At 36.6% G+C, this 16,714-nt stretch overlaps 1 protein-coding gene across 7 annotated transcripts in view; it reads left to right on the forward strand.

The window, feature by feature from the left end:
- Positions 1-428: 428 nt before the first annotated feature.
- Positions 429-16,714, forward strand: part of SEC22A (SEC22 homolog A, vesicle trafficking protein) — a gene marked incomplete at both ends in the record, with an annotated part of 43,566 nt that continues 27,280 nt past the window's right edge. For 5 of the 7 annotated variants that reach the window (XM_084231796.1, XM_084231801.1, XM_084231799.1 and 2 more), the window contains 3 exons: positions 429-610; positions 13,166-13,329; positions 14,393-14,587. In XM_084231796.1, coding sequence (XP_084087922.1) covers positions 429-610; positions 13,166-13,329; positions 14,393-14,587 — 541 coding nt within the window. The remainder of the gene's footprint in view (positions 611-13,165; positions 13,330-14,392; positions 14,588-16,714) is intronic. The other 2 variants (XM_084231798.1, XM_084231797.1) reach the window with 2 other exon arrangements.

Below are 16,714 nucleotides of genomic sequence, written 5' to 3' on the forward strand. Positions count from 1 at the left end.
GCCTTTTGGTTATAATTTATTTAATCATCCCCTGGATGTTTAGGTGGTTTTCAGTTATTTCTGTGAAAGAATGTCTTTATTTAAATTTTTGTCTGTTTCTGATTACTTTCTTCAGAATTGGGTTGCAATTTAAATTTACTAATGTCAAAAGGCATAAATATTTTTAACCTTTTGAATATCACCATATTGTTTTGAGAATGATGTTTACTCCAATATTTACTTCTATGCACATTTGTAAGAATGTCAGAAAGCAGCATTATTTTTGAAAAGTAATTTGTTAGGGAAAGCATAGTATGTCATTGTTGTAATTATTATGTGTTTGATTATTAGTGGATTGTATACTTTTGTACTATGTTTATCAACGTTGGCTTTAATTATTGTCTAACCCAAATTGTTCGTTTTGTTTTAGGTCTTCTCTCTTGATTGAAATGTCTATGATTTTATCTGCTTCAGTCATTCGTGTCAGAGATGGACTGCCCCTTTCTGCTTCTACTGACTATGATCAAGGCACAGGCGTGCAAGAGTGCAGAAAATATTTTAAAATGCTCTCGAAGAAACTTGCTCAGCTTCCTGATAGATGTACATTGAAAACGGGACATTATAACATTAAGTAAGACTTCAGTTTACTCCATTAGAATCAGTTGCTAAGTGGTTGTAATTTCAACGAAGATAAGTGGTTGCAGTAGAAACTAGTATTTGATTAAGAAAACTTGTCCCATTCAAGAATTGCATGGTTCTGAACTTAAACTAAATAGTCATCATTTTATCATCATTTGTGCAACTATTCTGTGTTTATATCTGGTTTTAGAAAATTTTAAGGTTTGCAGATTGCAGATAGTCTTCCTTATAAGTTCGTTACTGGGTATTTATTGGATATCTTATAGGTGCAGGCACACTGTAATGGAAAATATTAAAAGCTTATGTGATACCTGTCCTCAGAGAAATTAATAAGGGTTGCATTCTAATGAGAAAGTATAGCACACATCACTGGTTATTATATATAAAGAGTAAAACTGGGCAATGGGATGGAGAGTCACTTTATAGTGGTCAGGCCTCGCTGAGAGGGTGACATTTGAGCAGAGATCTGAATGGTGAGAAAGAAGGCAGTCATGGAAAGGATGCTGTGCCTGAGGAGCAGAGGTAATAGCCAGCACGGAAGACCTTCAATACAGATCAAGGCATGGAAAGAAAGTCAATATAGATTATTAACAGAGTGGCAGAAGATGAACTTAGAAAGTTAAGAATAGGACAGGTTATGTAGGAATTTGTAGGCTGTGATAAGGAGTTTGAATTGCGTCTAATTTAATAGGTAACCATTAGAGAGTTTTAAACTGGAGGGAGAGTTAGATATTCTGATTTTGGTACTGAGTGAATAATCTTGGCTGCTCTATGAAAAATGAACTCTAAGGGTGAAAGCAGAAAGGTCATTTAGGAGACTACTGGAGAAGGTCAGGTAGAGGTAATGCTTCTAACTTGAGTGATAGTGATAATGATAAGAGGTGGCTATATATTTAAGCTATATTTTGGGAGTAGCACCAACAAATCTACCCAAATGATTAAAGTGGGATGTGAGTAAGAGGAGACTCAAGAATCATCTTCGAATTTTTGGCCTAAGGTGCTGGGGTGGGTAATGGGATGAAATGAATAAGACTGGAAGATTAATATTTTACTTATAAAATTAGAGAGTTCTGTAAGTCTGAGATACCCATTAGACATCCACGAGGCACTGTCGGGTAGGCAGTATAAGTTTGAAACTTAGTGATGAAAGACAAATATGGAGATTAAGATTAGGCATCAGCTTACAGTTGGTAATTAAAACCATGGGCATAGATAAGGCAACCTTGGAGAGCATAACAAACAATCAGAGAGCAGTCAACTCCTTAGCACTTTGATACTGATACATTTTGTCAGATAAGAACAAGATTTATAAGAATTATGATAGGATTCTTCATATTGCAATGAGACATGAATCATGTCCTGAAGAATTAGTAAGTTTTGGCTAAGACAGAGAGGAAGACATTCCAGATGTGGGAAAGCAGGCTACCCTGTGACTTAGCATGTAGATGCATTAATCTGCTTGGCCTGATGTAGTGAAATGATGGTTTAGAGATAGTTTATGAGAAAAGTGAACTAATTAGTATGGAGCCAGATCCTGAATTTACCTGAAAGTTCATATTAAGGGATGTCACTTTGATATAATATGATATAGGGAGGTGTTACTACAGACTTGATGGAAGTCACTCAGTAATAGAAACAATACTGATATGTAGAATATAAGGTGAAATGGAAAATCTGGGAGGAAAGATGTCAACTTACAATTATGGCCTGAACTGATAAAATACGAGCGCAAATAAAAATATACCACCTAGAAAAATACTTCAAAAGACCGTTAAGTCTGATATGATTAAATATCAAAGATGATGAGAAGGATGGGACAAAGATGACTGAAGCCTTGGAATTGGATAAAATGAGGTCTTTGGAAATGTCTTTGATTACAAAGGGTGAGGAAGACAACAGAGCTCACAAGGCAGTCCAGTTGAGGTGGGGTAGACATTTTGGAATCTTTAGCATAGATGTTGAAACTGTGAGGGTAGAAATGCCCACTGATGCTTTCAGAGGCTCAGAATAAAACCTTAGCGAAGATCTGTAATTACTTAGATCACCTGGGTCATCTGTAAGGTAATGAGTTATTATCTTTCATTGGGGTTCCTAAAAGTTTAAACTAGAAAATGTGTTCATTGTATTTAAATATACCAGAAATGATTTCTTAGCCTGTTTCTTGCTTTCTTTTTCTTTTTTAGGAAAAAATTGAAATATTTATTTGAAAGTCAGTTTTGTTTAGTGGCAATGGTCATTCGAGTTTCAGTTATTTTATAGTGCTGCAGACAGATGTCAACATTCTAGAATATTGGCTTGAATATAAATTGTGGAGCTAGCCTGGACTTAAAAAATTTTTTTTTGCAAATCTTTTTTTGTTCCTTTACCTTATTCTTTCAAAAAAAGAAGTAAAATTTCCAATTTTACTTTTCCAATTCTGTTTGTTGTGGATTCTTTATTTGCATTCCATCTTATTCCATAAAGGATGTGAGGGATTTTTACCAAAAAAAAAAGATAAAAAAAAAAAAGAATACATGTTAAGAGAATCATGTGAAGGGAAAAAAATTTAGAGTAATAACATTTCCTTCTAGAAATGCAAGTTAAATAGTCCATTCATTTGTTAGAAAGGGGTTACAAATATTGCTCTGAGCTTCCTGGTGGCCAAAACAAAGGGTGCTAATGGAATTTATAGGATTTACAATGTCCTTTGAATAAAAGCATTACTTTTCTGTTACTGAGACCTAATGTATATAATGAAAGACAGTGTTTGGATAACATTCTTCTGGCAGGCATAACAATGTGCATAACAATTGTGATTTTTATTATACTATTGCTTAGTGTAAGCAAGGGGCGTGATAAGGTCTAATCTGGCCTGGTCTAAGAATACAATTTAGATGTGTAAAGGAATAAATAGATTACATAGCTTTCATAACCATGCATACTAAAGGCTCTCCATGCATGTTGTTTTTGTAGCCAAGTTTTTATTTTTTAATTTTTTTTTTAAGATTTATTTATTTATTTATAAAAGCACTGGGTACAGTCAGAAGTGCGGGAGGGTGAGAGAATTCACCAGAGCCGGGAACAGAACAGGCAGACTGACGAAATACACTGCTGAGGGGAGCAGCATGCATGGCAGAAGAGGTCTGTTGTGCTATGTGGGACCCTCGCCGGCAGCTGGGGATCAAACAGGCGCTGCAGAGACTGCGGGCAGCTTCGCAGGCCAGTGCTCAACCGCTGCGCCGCCAGGGGAGGCCCATGTAGCCAAGTTTTAAGAAAGGATTGAACAGAAAATTTTCAGTTCTAGTTCCAGACAAGAACCTAGATTTTATTATTAATCATTTATTAGAAATCTTGTTAGTTGGTTTTTAGTTCATTGAGGGTATTTATGGTATATGATAATTGAGATATATTATAAAATTATATGTAAAACATATAAAATTAGAAATTCATGTTTCTGGATTTACTTAAATTTTCATGTGATACCTCTTTTTCTAACCACTACCATGAATTTACCAGAAAAACTTACAGATCTTCAGTAGTAGCATAGCACAGCCTGAAACTAGAACCAGGCTGCCCATCTGCTTGCCTAATCATATTTCTAAGAGCTCATCTTTCCTTCAGAACCCTGCCTTTTTGGATCATCATCTTTCTCATTACCACTATTTCATTTCTTTAATCATCCTATTCCCTTCACAAATAACCTGCAGAACTTGTTTGATGTTTTTATCTTTTTTTTAAAAAAAAAGATTTATTTATTTATACATACAAGAACTGGGGTACAGGCCAGAGTTTTGGGGGGTGAGAGGATTCACCAGAGACAGAGCGGGGAACAGAACAGGCAGATCAACTGAAATACACTGCTGAGGGGAGCAGCGGGTGAGTTAGGAGAGGTCTGCTGCGCCATGTGGGTCACCTCCCTGGCTGGGGATTGAACTTGTGCTGTAGTGGCATGGTGAACTTCACAGGTTGCATCTTAACCCCTTGCACCACCAGGGAGGCCCCGATTTTTTAATCTTTTTAAAAATTAAAAAAATTTTATTTATAAATTTCTATCTCTGTGACTAGTTTGTAACATAGAAATAATTGATTTGTCTTAGCTTATATTGTTTTTGATTCCTTATCTCTTAGCATTGTGGTTTTTAAATTTGTATGGAAATCAAGGTGTTTGCAGAATAGTACTGAGAACCAAAACAAAGTAAGTGTATAGTTACTGCTAAGTCAGATGACACCTCATTTTACATTTTAGTTCCTTTCAGTTGAAGGAAACATTAGGAGAGTCCCATTTAAAATAGGGCAAATTCTTTTAGTATATTGGGAAAATAATGAACTTTATAGGTTGTCGTGGTTGAATTCTTCAGTCTAGCTAATGGAGTATTTCCTGTGGAGCATGGCTTGTGTGGACACAATGCCTAGCCTATATATCATAGTAACAGCTAACTGAGAGATGTTATTTTGGGGATGTGGCAGTGTTCAGAGTGCCATGGAGGTAAATCTTCATTTTTCTACAAAATTCTTCCACTTGGGTCGGGGGTGTGTGTGTGTGTGTGTGTGTGTGTGTTTTCCTGTTACATAATGAAGCTCTTTCTATATACAATTGTAAGGAATCCATCTGTTTTTTAAGTTGAAGGATACTTTTCTTAAATTGTAGTATTTACTTTATAAATTTATGCTATTAGAAGTAGCAGTGACTAAAGCAGTAGTTACAAGCCATATGAAGAATGTCATAAATTATTAAAACTTTGAGATTGATTTGGAGGTGTTTAAAAATCATAGTGGTAAACTTGAGGTTTCTTTAAACATTGAGACAGTGATCTTATAAAAAGCCAAACTCCTTTGGAAAGGTCCTACTCTATTGTGAATTTTAATGCAATTAAATTCCTTAGTTTTTCTACTGCAAATTCATTTGGAGTCTGTTAATGACTGTGAGCCTCCATTGATTCTCTCATTACAGAAGGATTTACTTTCTACATATTTTTCCCCAAACTGCTGCTTCCAGTCAGGAATGCTATTTTAGACTTATCTACCTTTTGGGTTTAGTTTCTAGCAGTGCTTTCCTTTCACCCTTTGGTGATATTTTTTGATTATAGGTGTAACAACTTTAACAGTGATCCAGTTATTAAGTAGCTGCAATTGCCAGGCACTTTACTTATGTTATCATTAAATTTGGCAACAGCTCAATGAATGGTTAATAACTGAACTCTTCTCCATTGTGGAGGGTGGAAACATAACCTTACACTAGCTTAAGCAAAAAAGGATATTGTGAAGGGTAAGATGGTTTAGGGATAACAATTAATTGGAGCCAGGGACTAAGTTCCAGTTTTTCTATTCTTCTTTTTTGCACATGGGTATTTTCCTTGTTTGGAAAATGCTATGCAGAAAACTCGGTACTTCATTCTAGCTGAGCAGCCCCTCTCCTTTAGTTGGTCTTGCTGTACGGACCCACTGCTGGACTGACATTGTGGTCACAGGGCTGAGGTACTCTTAGTTGGCTACTCCTGGATCATATGCCCACCCCTTTGATGGGGAGTTTTTAATCAAAGCCATATAGAATAAATAGTGAGGCTGGAGATAATTCCCCAAAGGGAAGACTAGATGGGATCCTGAGCAGATAGACATTATAATACCACCAACCCTATTTTACAGGTGAGGAAACTGAGACTCAGGAATGTAAAGAAAGTTGTTCAGAATTACGAAGCTAATAAATGCTATATCAGATCAATAGTCATTTGGTTTCAGCATTCACATTAATTATTCTCTGGTAAAAGAGAGAGTTGCCTCCTTTTGCCTTTAACCTTTTCTCTTCAGGGCACATTCCTAATTCTGATTCTCTTCATTTTATATGGAAAATAAAATTAACCAGGGAAAAGAATTAACTGACCTGACCCCCTCCCCCCTTTTATGGTTGAGAAATAGTGAGGAACAGTACATGAATGAAGTCTAAATTTGACTGGGGGGGAGGGTGGGGCGGGGAGAAGAAGGACTAGAGTCAAAATAAGTGGGGAGGTGCAATTGTATGGGGAATATAACCAAATGAAAATGCATACATTGTGCAAAGTTGAAAAAAGATGTAAGAATTACATAAAATAAAAAAAATTTGATGAGAATTATTGTCTCATCGTAGACAGGTTTTGATGGGGAGGGAGCTTGGCAGAAGAATGCTGTTTCTACTGTTACTGTAAAATCTCCAGGTTTCAGCACCGTATATACTAAGTATGCTCTTATGAACTGGTCAAGGAACCTAATTACACTTACAGTAGTTTCTGTGGGAATTGAGTTCTAGGTACAGTAAGCTTCTGGACTACGCCAACAGATAAATTAGTGATTACTATGATTGGTTATCTAAAAAAGCCAGGATCTTCCTACTCTGGTATATGAAGTTCTTTAGGGTTAGTGGCCAAAAGTGAATCAGGAGTAGGTTAACTCTGCAGAAAAGAAAATGAAGCATTTCAAAGGCAAATTTGGCTTGCTTTGTGTTTTATCCAAACCTCTGGCAGTGTAATCACCTTTGACCACTTAAAATCATCTGATTCTCCATGACCTTACTGTTACAAGTCTCTATCACATGGCGTATAGCATATTACTACTTTCTTACTTAGTGACTAAGTGACTTAGTGACTAAAATGGTTCTTTTATTCATGTTTTAGTTCTTTACTATTGGAGGATAATTGGAAATAGGCTGCATAAGAGAGGAGCTGTGAGAAAATATGAAGTTCCTGGAAGAAAGTTCCTGGTGGACACTATTGTTCCTGAGTTCTCTTTCTGGTTCTGATCTCCTTACTGTCACACTAATAGCAAAGACTTGTCATTGTGTTTCCTATTAAACATAACTTGTTGGTAATAAAATCCGTAAGGTATACTCACTTTCATAAGGTGAAACTTTTTTTTAAAACTCTTAAGTGCCTGTATGTCACATATCTTCCTATTCAGACCTGGTGATATCATAAACTTCCTTTCTACTTTTTTACAGGGCAGAATCTTCCAACCACAGGAAATACTAAAGTACTAGTGGGTTAGTGCACAAAGGGTGGGACATTTGGAAACTTTTTTTTTTTTTTTTTTTTAGTGTAACAGTGATTTCCAATGATTTGATAGGGTTTGGAAATCTATCTATCTATCTATCTATCTATCTATCTATCTATCTATCTATCTATCTATATTTAAAAGTGTGATGGCGCCTCCATGGTGGTGCAAGGGGTTAAGCACTGCACTATGAAGCAATCTGCAGCCTCTGCAGCACAAGTTTGGTCCCTGGCCAGCCAGGGAGCAACCCACGTGGTGCAGCAGACCTCTCCTGACTTGCCTGCTGCTCCCCTCAGCAGTGTACTTCGGTCAGTCTGCCTGTTCTGTTCCCCATTCTGTCTCTGGTGAATCCTCTCAGCTCCTGCATCTCTGGCCTGTACCCCAGCTCTTGTATGCATAAATAAATAAATCTTTAAAAAAATAAAAATTAAAAAAAAAAAAGTTTGATGATGGGTGTGATGTGGTAATATGCACCTGAACGAGGGTGAGTCTATCATTTACAATGTTGTAAGCCAGTGTTACCATAAAAACAATTCTAATATTCCCTGCCCAAAAGTTTAAACACTTTATTTTTGAGAATGGAATTTCAGTATGGAAGGTTCTATTTTTAAAACAATATTTTTCTTTTAGTAATTTTAACAGATTAGACATGGAATGTCCAATTGGAGAATTTTTCTTCACTTAGGAAAGGTATTCACTGGGCAAATGTGGCTACAAAATATAAGCAGATTTTCCTATGTATAATGGTATAATTGCAGATGAAAATTATTTGTAATACAAATACTATTGCTACCTCAATTTATAAATACTTATGTTCTTTGTCATTCAGCATGCTACAAAATACAGTTTCTTTGTTTTGTTTATCATCTGTTTTAGCATTTCTAGTACCACACCTGTCAGAAAAAGACAGTAATCTAAGAGCCAGTAAAGTAGAATGCTAGACATATGCTAGATCCTTGACTATTTGCCCTGGAGAAGATCATTGCTTTCATTAATTAGTTTAGTGCCATAGATCAGAATTATCCTAATAATGTTGATGTTTAATTGGTGTGTATGAAATTTCTTTCACAATTGATGAAATTAGATAGCAGAAAAAGTTTTTTTATTTTTTAAAAGATTTATTTATTTATATATATATATATTTTTTAATTTTCTAGAGGCATGTCTTATTTATTTATTTATTATTTGTTTGTTTGTTTGGTCCATACAAGCACTGGGTACAGTCAGAAGTGCGGGAGGGTGAGAGAATTCACCAGAGCCAGAGCGGGGAGCAGAGCAGGCAGAAGGACCGAAGTACACTGCTGAGGGGAGCAGCGGGCGGCAGGAGAGGTCTGCTCGCCATGTGGGACCCTCCTCCGGTGGCCGGGGAGCAGCCGGGGATCGAACCGGCCGCAGAGGCTGCAGGCAGCTTCGCAACCCAGCGCTCAACCGCTGGGCCACCGGGGAGGCCCTATTTATTTATATTTTATTTATACAAGCACTGGGTACAGTCAGAAGCGCGGGAGGGTGAGAGAATTCACCAGAGCCAGAGCGGGGAGCAGAGCAGGCAGAAGGACCGAAGTACACTGCTGAGGGGAGCAGTGGGCGGCAGGAGAGGTCTGCGCACCATGTGGGACCCTCCTCCGGTGGCCGGGGAGCATCTGGGGATCGAACTGGTGCTACAGAGGCCACGGGCAGCTTCGTAGCCCAGCGCTCAACAGCTGCGCCACCAGGGAGGCCCTAGCAGAAAAAGTTTAATGTGTACAACCACCTGTTCATTTTGTTGAACTTTAAGAATCATTTAAGGGGGCTCCCCGGTGGTGCAGCGGTTGAGCGCTGGGTTGCGAAGCTGCCCGCAGCCTCTGCAGCGCCGGTTCAATCCCCAGCTGCTCCCCGGCCACCGGAGGAGGGTCCCACATGGCGCACAGACCTCTCCTGCCACCCGCTGCTCCCCTCAGCAGTGTGCTTCGGTCCTTCTGCCTGCTTTGCTCCCTGCTCTGGCTCTGGTGAATTCTCTCACCCTCCCGCACTTCTGACTGTACCCAGTGTTTGTATAAACAAACAAACAAAAATAAATAAATAAATCTTTTTAAAAAAAAAAAGAATCATTTAAGGTATTGTCTCCTTAGATACATGACTGAACTTTTTTTTTTGAATTAACTTTTTAATTAAGTGATTGAGAGGGTTAATTCCCCCATATTTGGTATTTGAACTTTGCCAACTTAACTGATTTAAGACACTTGGTGCTGGAAGGACTTAAATAAGTTCCTAGTGTATGTGCAGTGATGGGGAACCAGAGATGTAGTATGTAAAGCACTTAGCAGAAGGCTTTGCTTATTACTAGTTTTCAGTAAACTCTACCTTCAGTACTTACTATTACTGCTACTACTCTTCCTGCTCAGCAAAGCAGGACAGTGGCCAGATTGTCTATAAAATGTGAGCTAAATGAACAGACTAACACATACAAAAACGGGTATGCCTGTAGCGACTTAGACTATTTCATAGGATTAGTCCTCTGTGAAATGGTGGGAGTCTTTCATTCTGTCCCAGTGGTAGTTGTATTTTGCATTTCAAAGATAGCATCATAAGGCTACTTTCACTATGGAATGTCATTATACTATAGAATACTTTATAGCCTTTTCACAGTATTATGCAATTATAGTAAAATAGAGACTTTGGAATAAAGATTGCTTGAAAATCCTAACATACAATCCTAAAAAACATAGGTTTCCTTTATATCACATGCAATTCTTAAGGTAAATTTAGTACAAACAAGAGAAACCATATAGGATGAACTGTCAGGAAGGTGTCTGGTTCACTCTATTAGTAATAGGAAAATCTAGTAAAAGCCTGTCATAACACCAAAAATTGAGTCCCAAAACTAAAGTCATGTTATTGGAGGATAATGAAATAACTCCTAGCTGGCCACTTGGGACTTCCAAATATATGAAAGCCAATCACCAATTGTGTTTCTCCCCCTATTCAAGTTAATGCAGGGTATTTTTTTTTTCAAAGATTTACTTATTTATGCATACAAGAGCCGGGGTACAGGCCAGAGATGCGGGCAGTGAGAGGATTCACCAGAGACACAGTGGGGAACAGAACAGGCAGATTGACTGAAGTACACTGCTGAGGGGAGCAGTGGGCAAGTTAGGAGAGGTCTGCTGCGCCATGTGGGTTGCTCCCTGGCCGGCTGGGGATCTAACTCGTGCTGCAGTGGCTCCTGGATCACCTCATAGTGCAGTGCTTAACCCCTTGCTCCACCAGGGAGGCCCACTGCAGGGTATTTTTGAATATTAATGACAGGTCAAAGAATTTTGATGACAGTGAAGATTTTTTTGGAAATAGAAAATTACTTGGGAAAAATGTACCTTGACTCTTAATTTAGTTGAGAGTTAAATTTAATTATTTTGTAGAAAAATGCAGTATTATGAGTAAACGTATTTGATCCATAAGAAAAGGAGCATTTTTAGTTTGTAAATGCTATCTACATATAAATAGGATCCTAACTAACTTGAGTTTTTAAGAAAATGCTCTATGTAATTCTCTAAGTTAATTTTACAGCTTACTAATAGAGTTGTTCCTTGCAGTTTGGAAAATGTGGTATCAAATGACTGTGTATTAAGTATGACTTCAGAAAGGAATTCCAGGAGCATTAAGTAAGACAACACAATTTTACCAGTGGTATATCCCATGTATTAAAGTGTAGTTGATAGGGGCTTCCCCGGTGGCGCAGCAGTTGAGCGCTGGGTTGCGAAGCTGCCGGCGGCCTCTGTGGCGCTGGTTCGATCCCCGGCTGCTCCCCGGCCACTGGAGGAGGGTCCGTCCACATGGCATGCAGACCTCTCCTGCCGCCCGCTGCTCCCCTCAGCAGTGTACTTCGGTCCCTCTGCCTGCTCTGCTGCCCGCTCTGACTCTGGTGAATTCTCTCACCCTCCCTTGCTTCTGACTGTACCCAGTGCTTGTATAAACAAAACAAACAAACAAATAAATAAATAAAACATGCCTCTATTAAAAAAAAAAAAACCAAAACCAAAAAAAAAAAAGAAAGTGTAGTTGATAGGTGCGAGTCTTACATTGTTTGCCAGACAAGGATAGTCTTTCAAGAAAAACTCACTGAAATGATACATAAGAAATTAATAAAATAATATGAATTACTTGAGGGATAGAGAATTGGCTACCTGTGGGTGGAGGTGGGGATAAGGCAGTTTAAGTATAGTATTTCCTTTCATTTTTCATTCTTTTAAAATTTGAATTATATGAATATATCCTAAAAATTTAAAATAAGTACTATATATTACTTGAGAAGAAATGCGAGGAGGGGAATGCCAATATTTATCAGCACTTGGCAGTAAGGATTGTTATGATAGGTTGCAGTGTATGGCACAGGAAGTGGCCTCTATGCTCTGTCTTTTATCTCAGTCAGCTATGTTCACAGTACTATGAAAGGATCTGAAAGGGTAAACCTGTGTCTTGTGCTCTCCTTATTAGAGAGGTATATACTGTGTTCTAGAAAGTTTTCCCCGCATTAGGACATAATTTAAATGTTTCGGTACTTAAGCAGAAGATTTTGTTTTTAATTTTTAACTTGCTACTCAGAAATAATTTCAAACTTACAGAAGTTTTATAAATACGAAAAATACAAATTACGTTTATTCCCCAATTCACCCTAACATTTTATCCCATTTGCTTTATCATTTTATCTACCTATCTGATTTATTTTTAGCCATTTGAGAGAAACTTATAAATAACAAATACCATGTCCCTTTATTCCTAATGACTTCAAGTTATGTTTTCTAAGGTTAGGGACAATCTCTTACTAAACTATAGTACTGTTATTAGTTCAAGTAAATTTAATATTTATACCACATTTCTGCCTGTTTTTTGTTTCTGTCATTTTGTCAGTTGACTCAGGAGTGTCCTATGTGGACAGGGATGCTATAGCATTCCTTCCCCCACATCCACCTTCCCATCCTCGTACAGGATCCACATTAGAGTTAGTTATTGCATTTAATTGTCCTTGGCCTTCTTTTATCAGAAACATTCACAGCTTTTATTTCATTACCATGTAGAGGATTTGCTCTGAATCAATGAATGACCTCAAGAGGTCTAACCATCTTGAAATTTGGTGCTAACTTTTGTGTTGTTTGGATATCTTTTGGGGGGAGATTGTCTACATCTTTTATTGAAATATTCTATAGAGTTCTTGATTGAAATAGGATTCATTTCTACTAGGTTGAAGGATTAGACCTTATGCTATCTGTCAACCTTATATATTTATTTGAATATTCTTTGTCTTGCTTTCTACCCCTGACTGATAACTGAAATGTTCAAACCATAGTTGTGTGTCCCCTTGTAGGTTCATTCAGTCTCTAGGCTGTTGTTTTTAAATTGCAAATGAAAATAGTATTATGGTCCCTTTAAAATTTTTTGCTGGAATATATAATAAATGTTAATATCGTCATTGCCACTGTAGCAGCAGTTTATGGTATATAGAACCAGCCTTGTGAAGCAACGAATTACCTTGATTTAATTTGAAATTTTTAAACCAATGTTTTTTACACTGTAGTTTTATTAGCTCTCTGGGAGTGAGCTACATGATGTTGTGCACTGAAAATTACCCAAATGTTCTGGCCTTCTCTTTCCTGGATGAGCTTCAGAAGGAGTTCATTACTACTTATAACATGACGAAGACAAATACTGCTGTCAGACCATACTGTTTCATTGAATTTGGTAAGGGCCTGATTTTTTTTTTTTTCGTTTTCATTATCCTGTTTCCATCATCTAATACTGGGGGTCAGGGGTGAAACTCAAAAATTCTGCTATCTTGATTTTGATAGAATAGTTTAACAAATGGTCTATAAATTATGGCATCATCTTCATTTAGATGTTTATTAGGAAAAGTTGTATTGGAGCTGTGGTGGGAATTGTAATTATTGGCCCAAAAAATTAATCCTGGAGGATAGTTCCTCAATGATAAACTTACAAGCCAGAAATTCAGAGTTTTGCTTATGTGATAGTCTTTTAAAGTCTGCTTATGTAGAACAGAGGTTGGTAAACATTTTCTAGAAAGGACTAGATAGTATATATTTTAGGCTTTAAGGACCCTGTGGTTTCTGTCGCAGGTACTCAGTCTTGCTATGGAAGCTTGAGTGCAGCCATAGCAGTACATTAATGGATATAGTTATAATGAAACCTTATTTTAAAAAAAACAGCAGGCTAAATTTGGCCTGTAGGCATTGCTTGACAGTTGATGTAGGAGAAAAAGAAAGTAAAATCAAGTTGTAAATAATGAAAATAAAATAGGAAGATATTTAGAAATATTTTTATTGATTTCACTAAATTATTCTTTAAAACATTTTGATGGTGTAAGCAATAAATAAGAAAACAGGTCTATAAGAACATGCAATTTACACTGTGTGTTCTGACATAATTATAACTGGTAAATACTGACAATATTTTATGAAATATGAATCCTTATAAAAATTAAGACTTAAAATTAGAGTTTGTTTTTGTAATTCCTTCAAGTAGATATAATAGTAGTAATATTCTCACAGTCATGTAGTGTTAAATTCTTAATTTATTTACAATGATTAATTTCTAGAGTGAAAAAGCTAATGACTCCATGATATATTAGCCATTAAACACAAATAACATTAGAACATTCCATGACAAATTGAATAGTTTTGGATAACAAATTAAGCTATTTATAAAATTTACTGTCCATAAACATCACACTCTCAAATGATTTACTTAACAAATGACTGCAAGGAAATGTATTTTTTATTTTACATAGATAACTTCATTCAGAGGACCAAGCAGCGATATAATAATCCCAGGTCTCTTTCAACAAAGATAAATCTGTCTGACATGCAGACAGAAATCAAGCTGAGGCCCCCTTACCAAATTTCCATGTGTGAACTGGGGTCAACCAATGGAGTCAAATCTGCATTTTCTGTTGACTATAAAGGTGCTGGTAAGATTTCTTCTGGTGAGTTCTGGATCTCGATATTTCATTTAAAAATATTTTGTAAGACATGAACTCTTGAGAATGAATTACTTTATTCTGATTTTGTAAAGCATGTACATGAGAGAATGTAGATGTTCAAAGTAATCCCATCCTCCAGTGGTTTATATAGTAATTTACCAGATACATAGCTAACCAGGAAAATACTTTTAAACAACAGTCTTAGAGGAACTCTTGCTAGGGAAACATTTAAAGTTTCTTTGTGAAGTGTTTTTCTAGAAATGAGTAATAGTTTATCTGTAGTATATGTTTATAGGCATATAAAGTTCTTTGCATTATGTCAAAATGATTACATTGAAGACCAGAGATTTTGACTAGCACAGAAAATATGATCATCTATCAAAACCTCCCCGCCCAAACAAGGAATACCATGATCCTCATGTTGAAAACTACTTAAAACTGGAAACCTAATTATTTTAAAAGGTAGTATATGCCATTGCTGCATTCTTTGCTTAAAATTTTTTTTTCTTATACTTTGAGTTAATATCTGTTCTATATAATGGCTTCCAGTTTGTCTAAATTCTGTGACCTCTTCAGTTGTACCAGTATAGCATGTTAGAACGTTGAAGTTAGCAACTCTGCCATGCTTTCTATCCTGTTAGTTTGATTGATCTCAATAAAATATCTATGATATCCTGAAACACACCCCATCCTGGAAGCTCTGTATGTTTTAGTGGCACTCAGGACTGAACACAGTTCTTCACTTTTGGTTTGATAAAATACAAACTATGGAAGAAATGGTGAAATAGACTTCACTAAAATAATTCAACAAGTCAGAAAACAAATGAACAAGCAAGTAAGAACTGTGAGAAATAAACTTCTGTTGTTTATAAGCTTAAAAAAGAAACCACTTCATACATTTAAAAGGACAGAAATAATACTAAGTAAGTTCTACAACCCCAATGGAATAAAATTAGAAATTCATAACAGGAAGAAATTTGGAGACTCACAAATATGGGAAAGTTAAATAGACTCCTAAATATTGAATGGGTCAAAGAATAAAGCAGAAGGGGAATTTGTACTTTAAGAATATTGAAAAAAGACAACATATCAAAGTTTATGAAATGTACCTAAACTGGGCTTAGTGGAAAATTTATAGCCATAAATACCTATATTAAAGAAGAAGAAAAAGAAATTTTAATGAAACCTAAAGCAGGAAGAAAGAAGGAAATAGAAAAGGCTAGAATAGAAATAAAGGAAATAGAAAAATCATTGAAACCAAAAGCTGGTTCTTTGAAAAGATTAACAAACTTGACAAGTGGTTAGATAAATTGACCATGTTAAAAAAAAAAAAAGGGGGGGGGGGGAGAGAAACTGTTAGAATCAGAAATGAAGTAAATGAAGTAGGGACACTTCTAATTATCTTACAGAATTAAAAAGGATTTTAAAGGAGCATTATGAACAACTGTATGACAGTTAATTAGAAATAAATTCCCAGAAAGACACAAACTACTGAAACTGACTCATAAAAAAAAAGATAATATGAATAGAACTGTAACAAGTATGGAAATTGAATTAATAAAACTCACTTACAAAGAAAATCCAAGGTTCAAATGCTTTACCAAACAGTTAAAGAATTAACCAGTTCTTTACACATTGTTAACAAAAATACAAGAGGAGAACACTTTCCAACTCATTCTTTGAGGCTGCATCCAGATAGGAGATCCTTACACCAAAACCAGATAAGGACATCACATGTTAAGAAAACTATAACCAATATCACTATAAATATCAGTTTTGTATTCAGCAAAATGCTAGCTAACCAAATACATATATTGTATATATTGTGTAGGATACAGAGGTCTGACACAATTTATATTTTTTTAAAGATTTATTTATGCATACAAGAGCTGGGGTACAGGCCAGAAATGTGGGGGGTGGGAGGGTGGGGTGAGAGGATTCACCAGAGACAGAGTGGGGAACAGAACAGGCAGACTGACTGAAATACGCTCCTGAGGGGAGCAGTGGGAGAGTCAGGAGAGGCTGCTGGGCCATGTTGGTTTCCCTCTGGCCGGCCGAGGATTGAACTCGTGCTTTAGAGGCAGTGGATTGCTTCATAGTGTGGTGCTTAACCCCTTGCACCACCAGGGA

Source organism: Talpa europaea, assembly GCF_964194135.1.
Source record: "Talpa europaea genome assembly, chromosome: 4".
Lineage (NCBI taxonomy): Eukaryota > Metazoa > Chordata > Mammalia > Eulipotyphla > Talpidae > Talpa > Talpa europaea.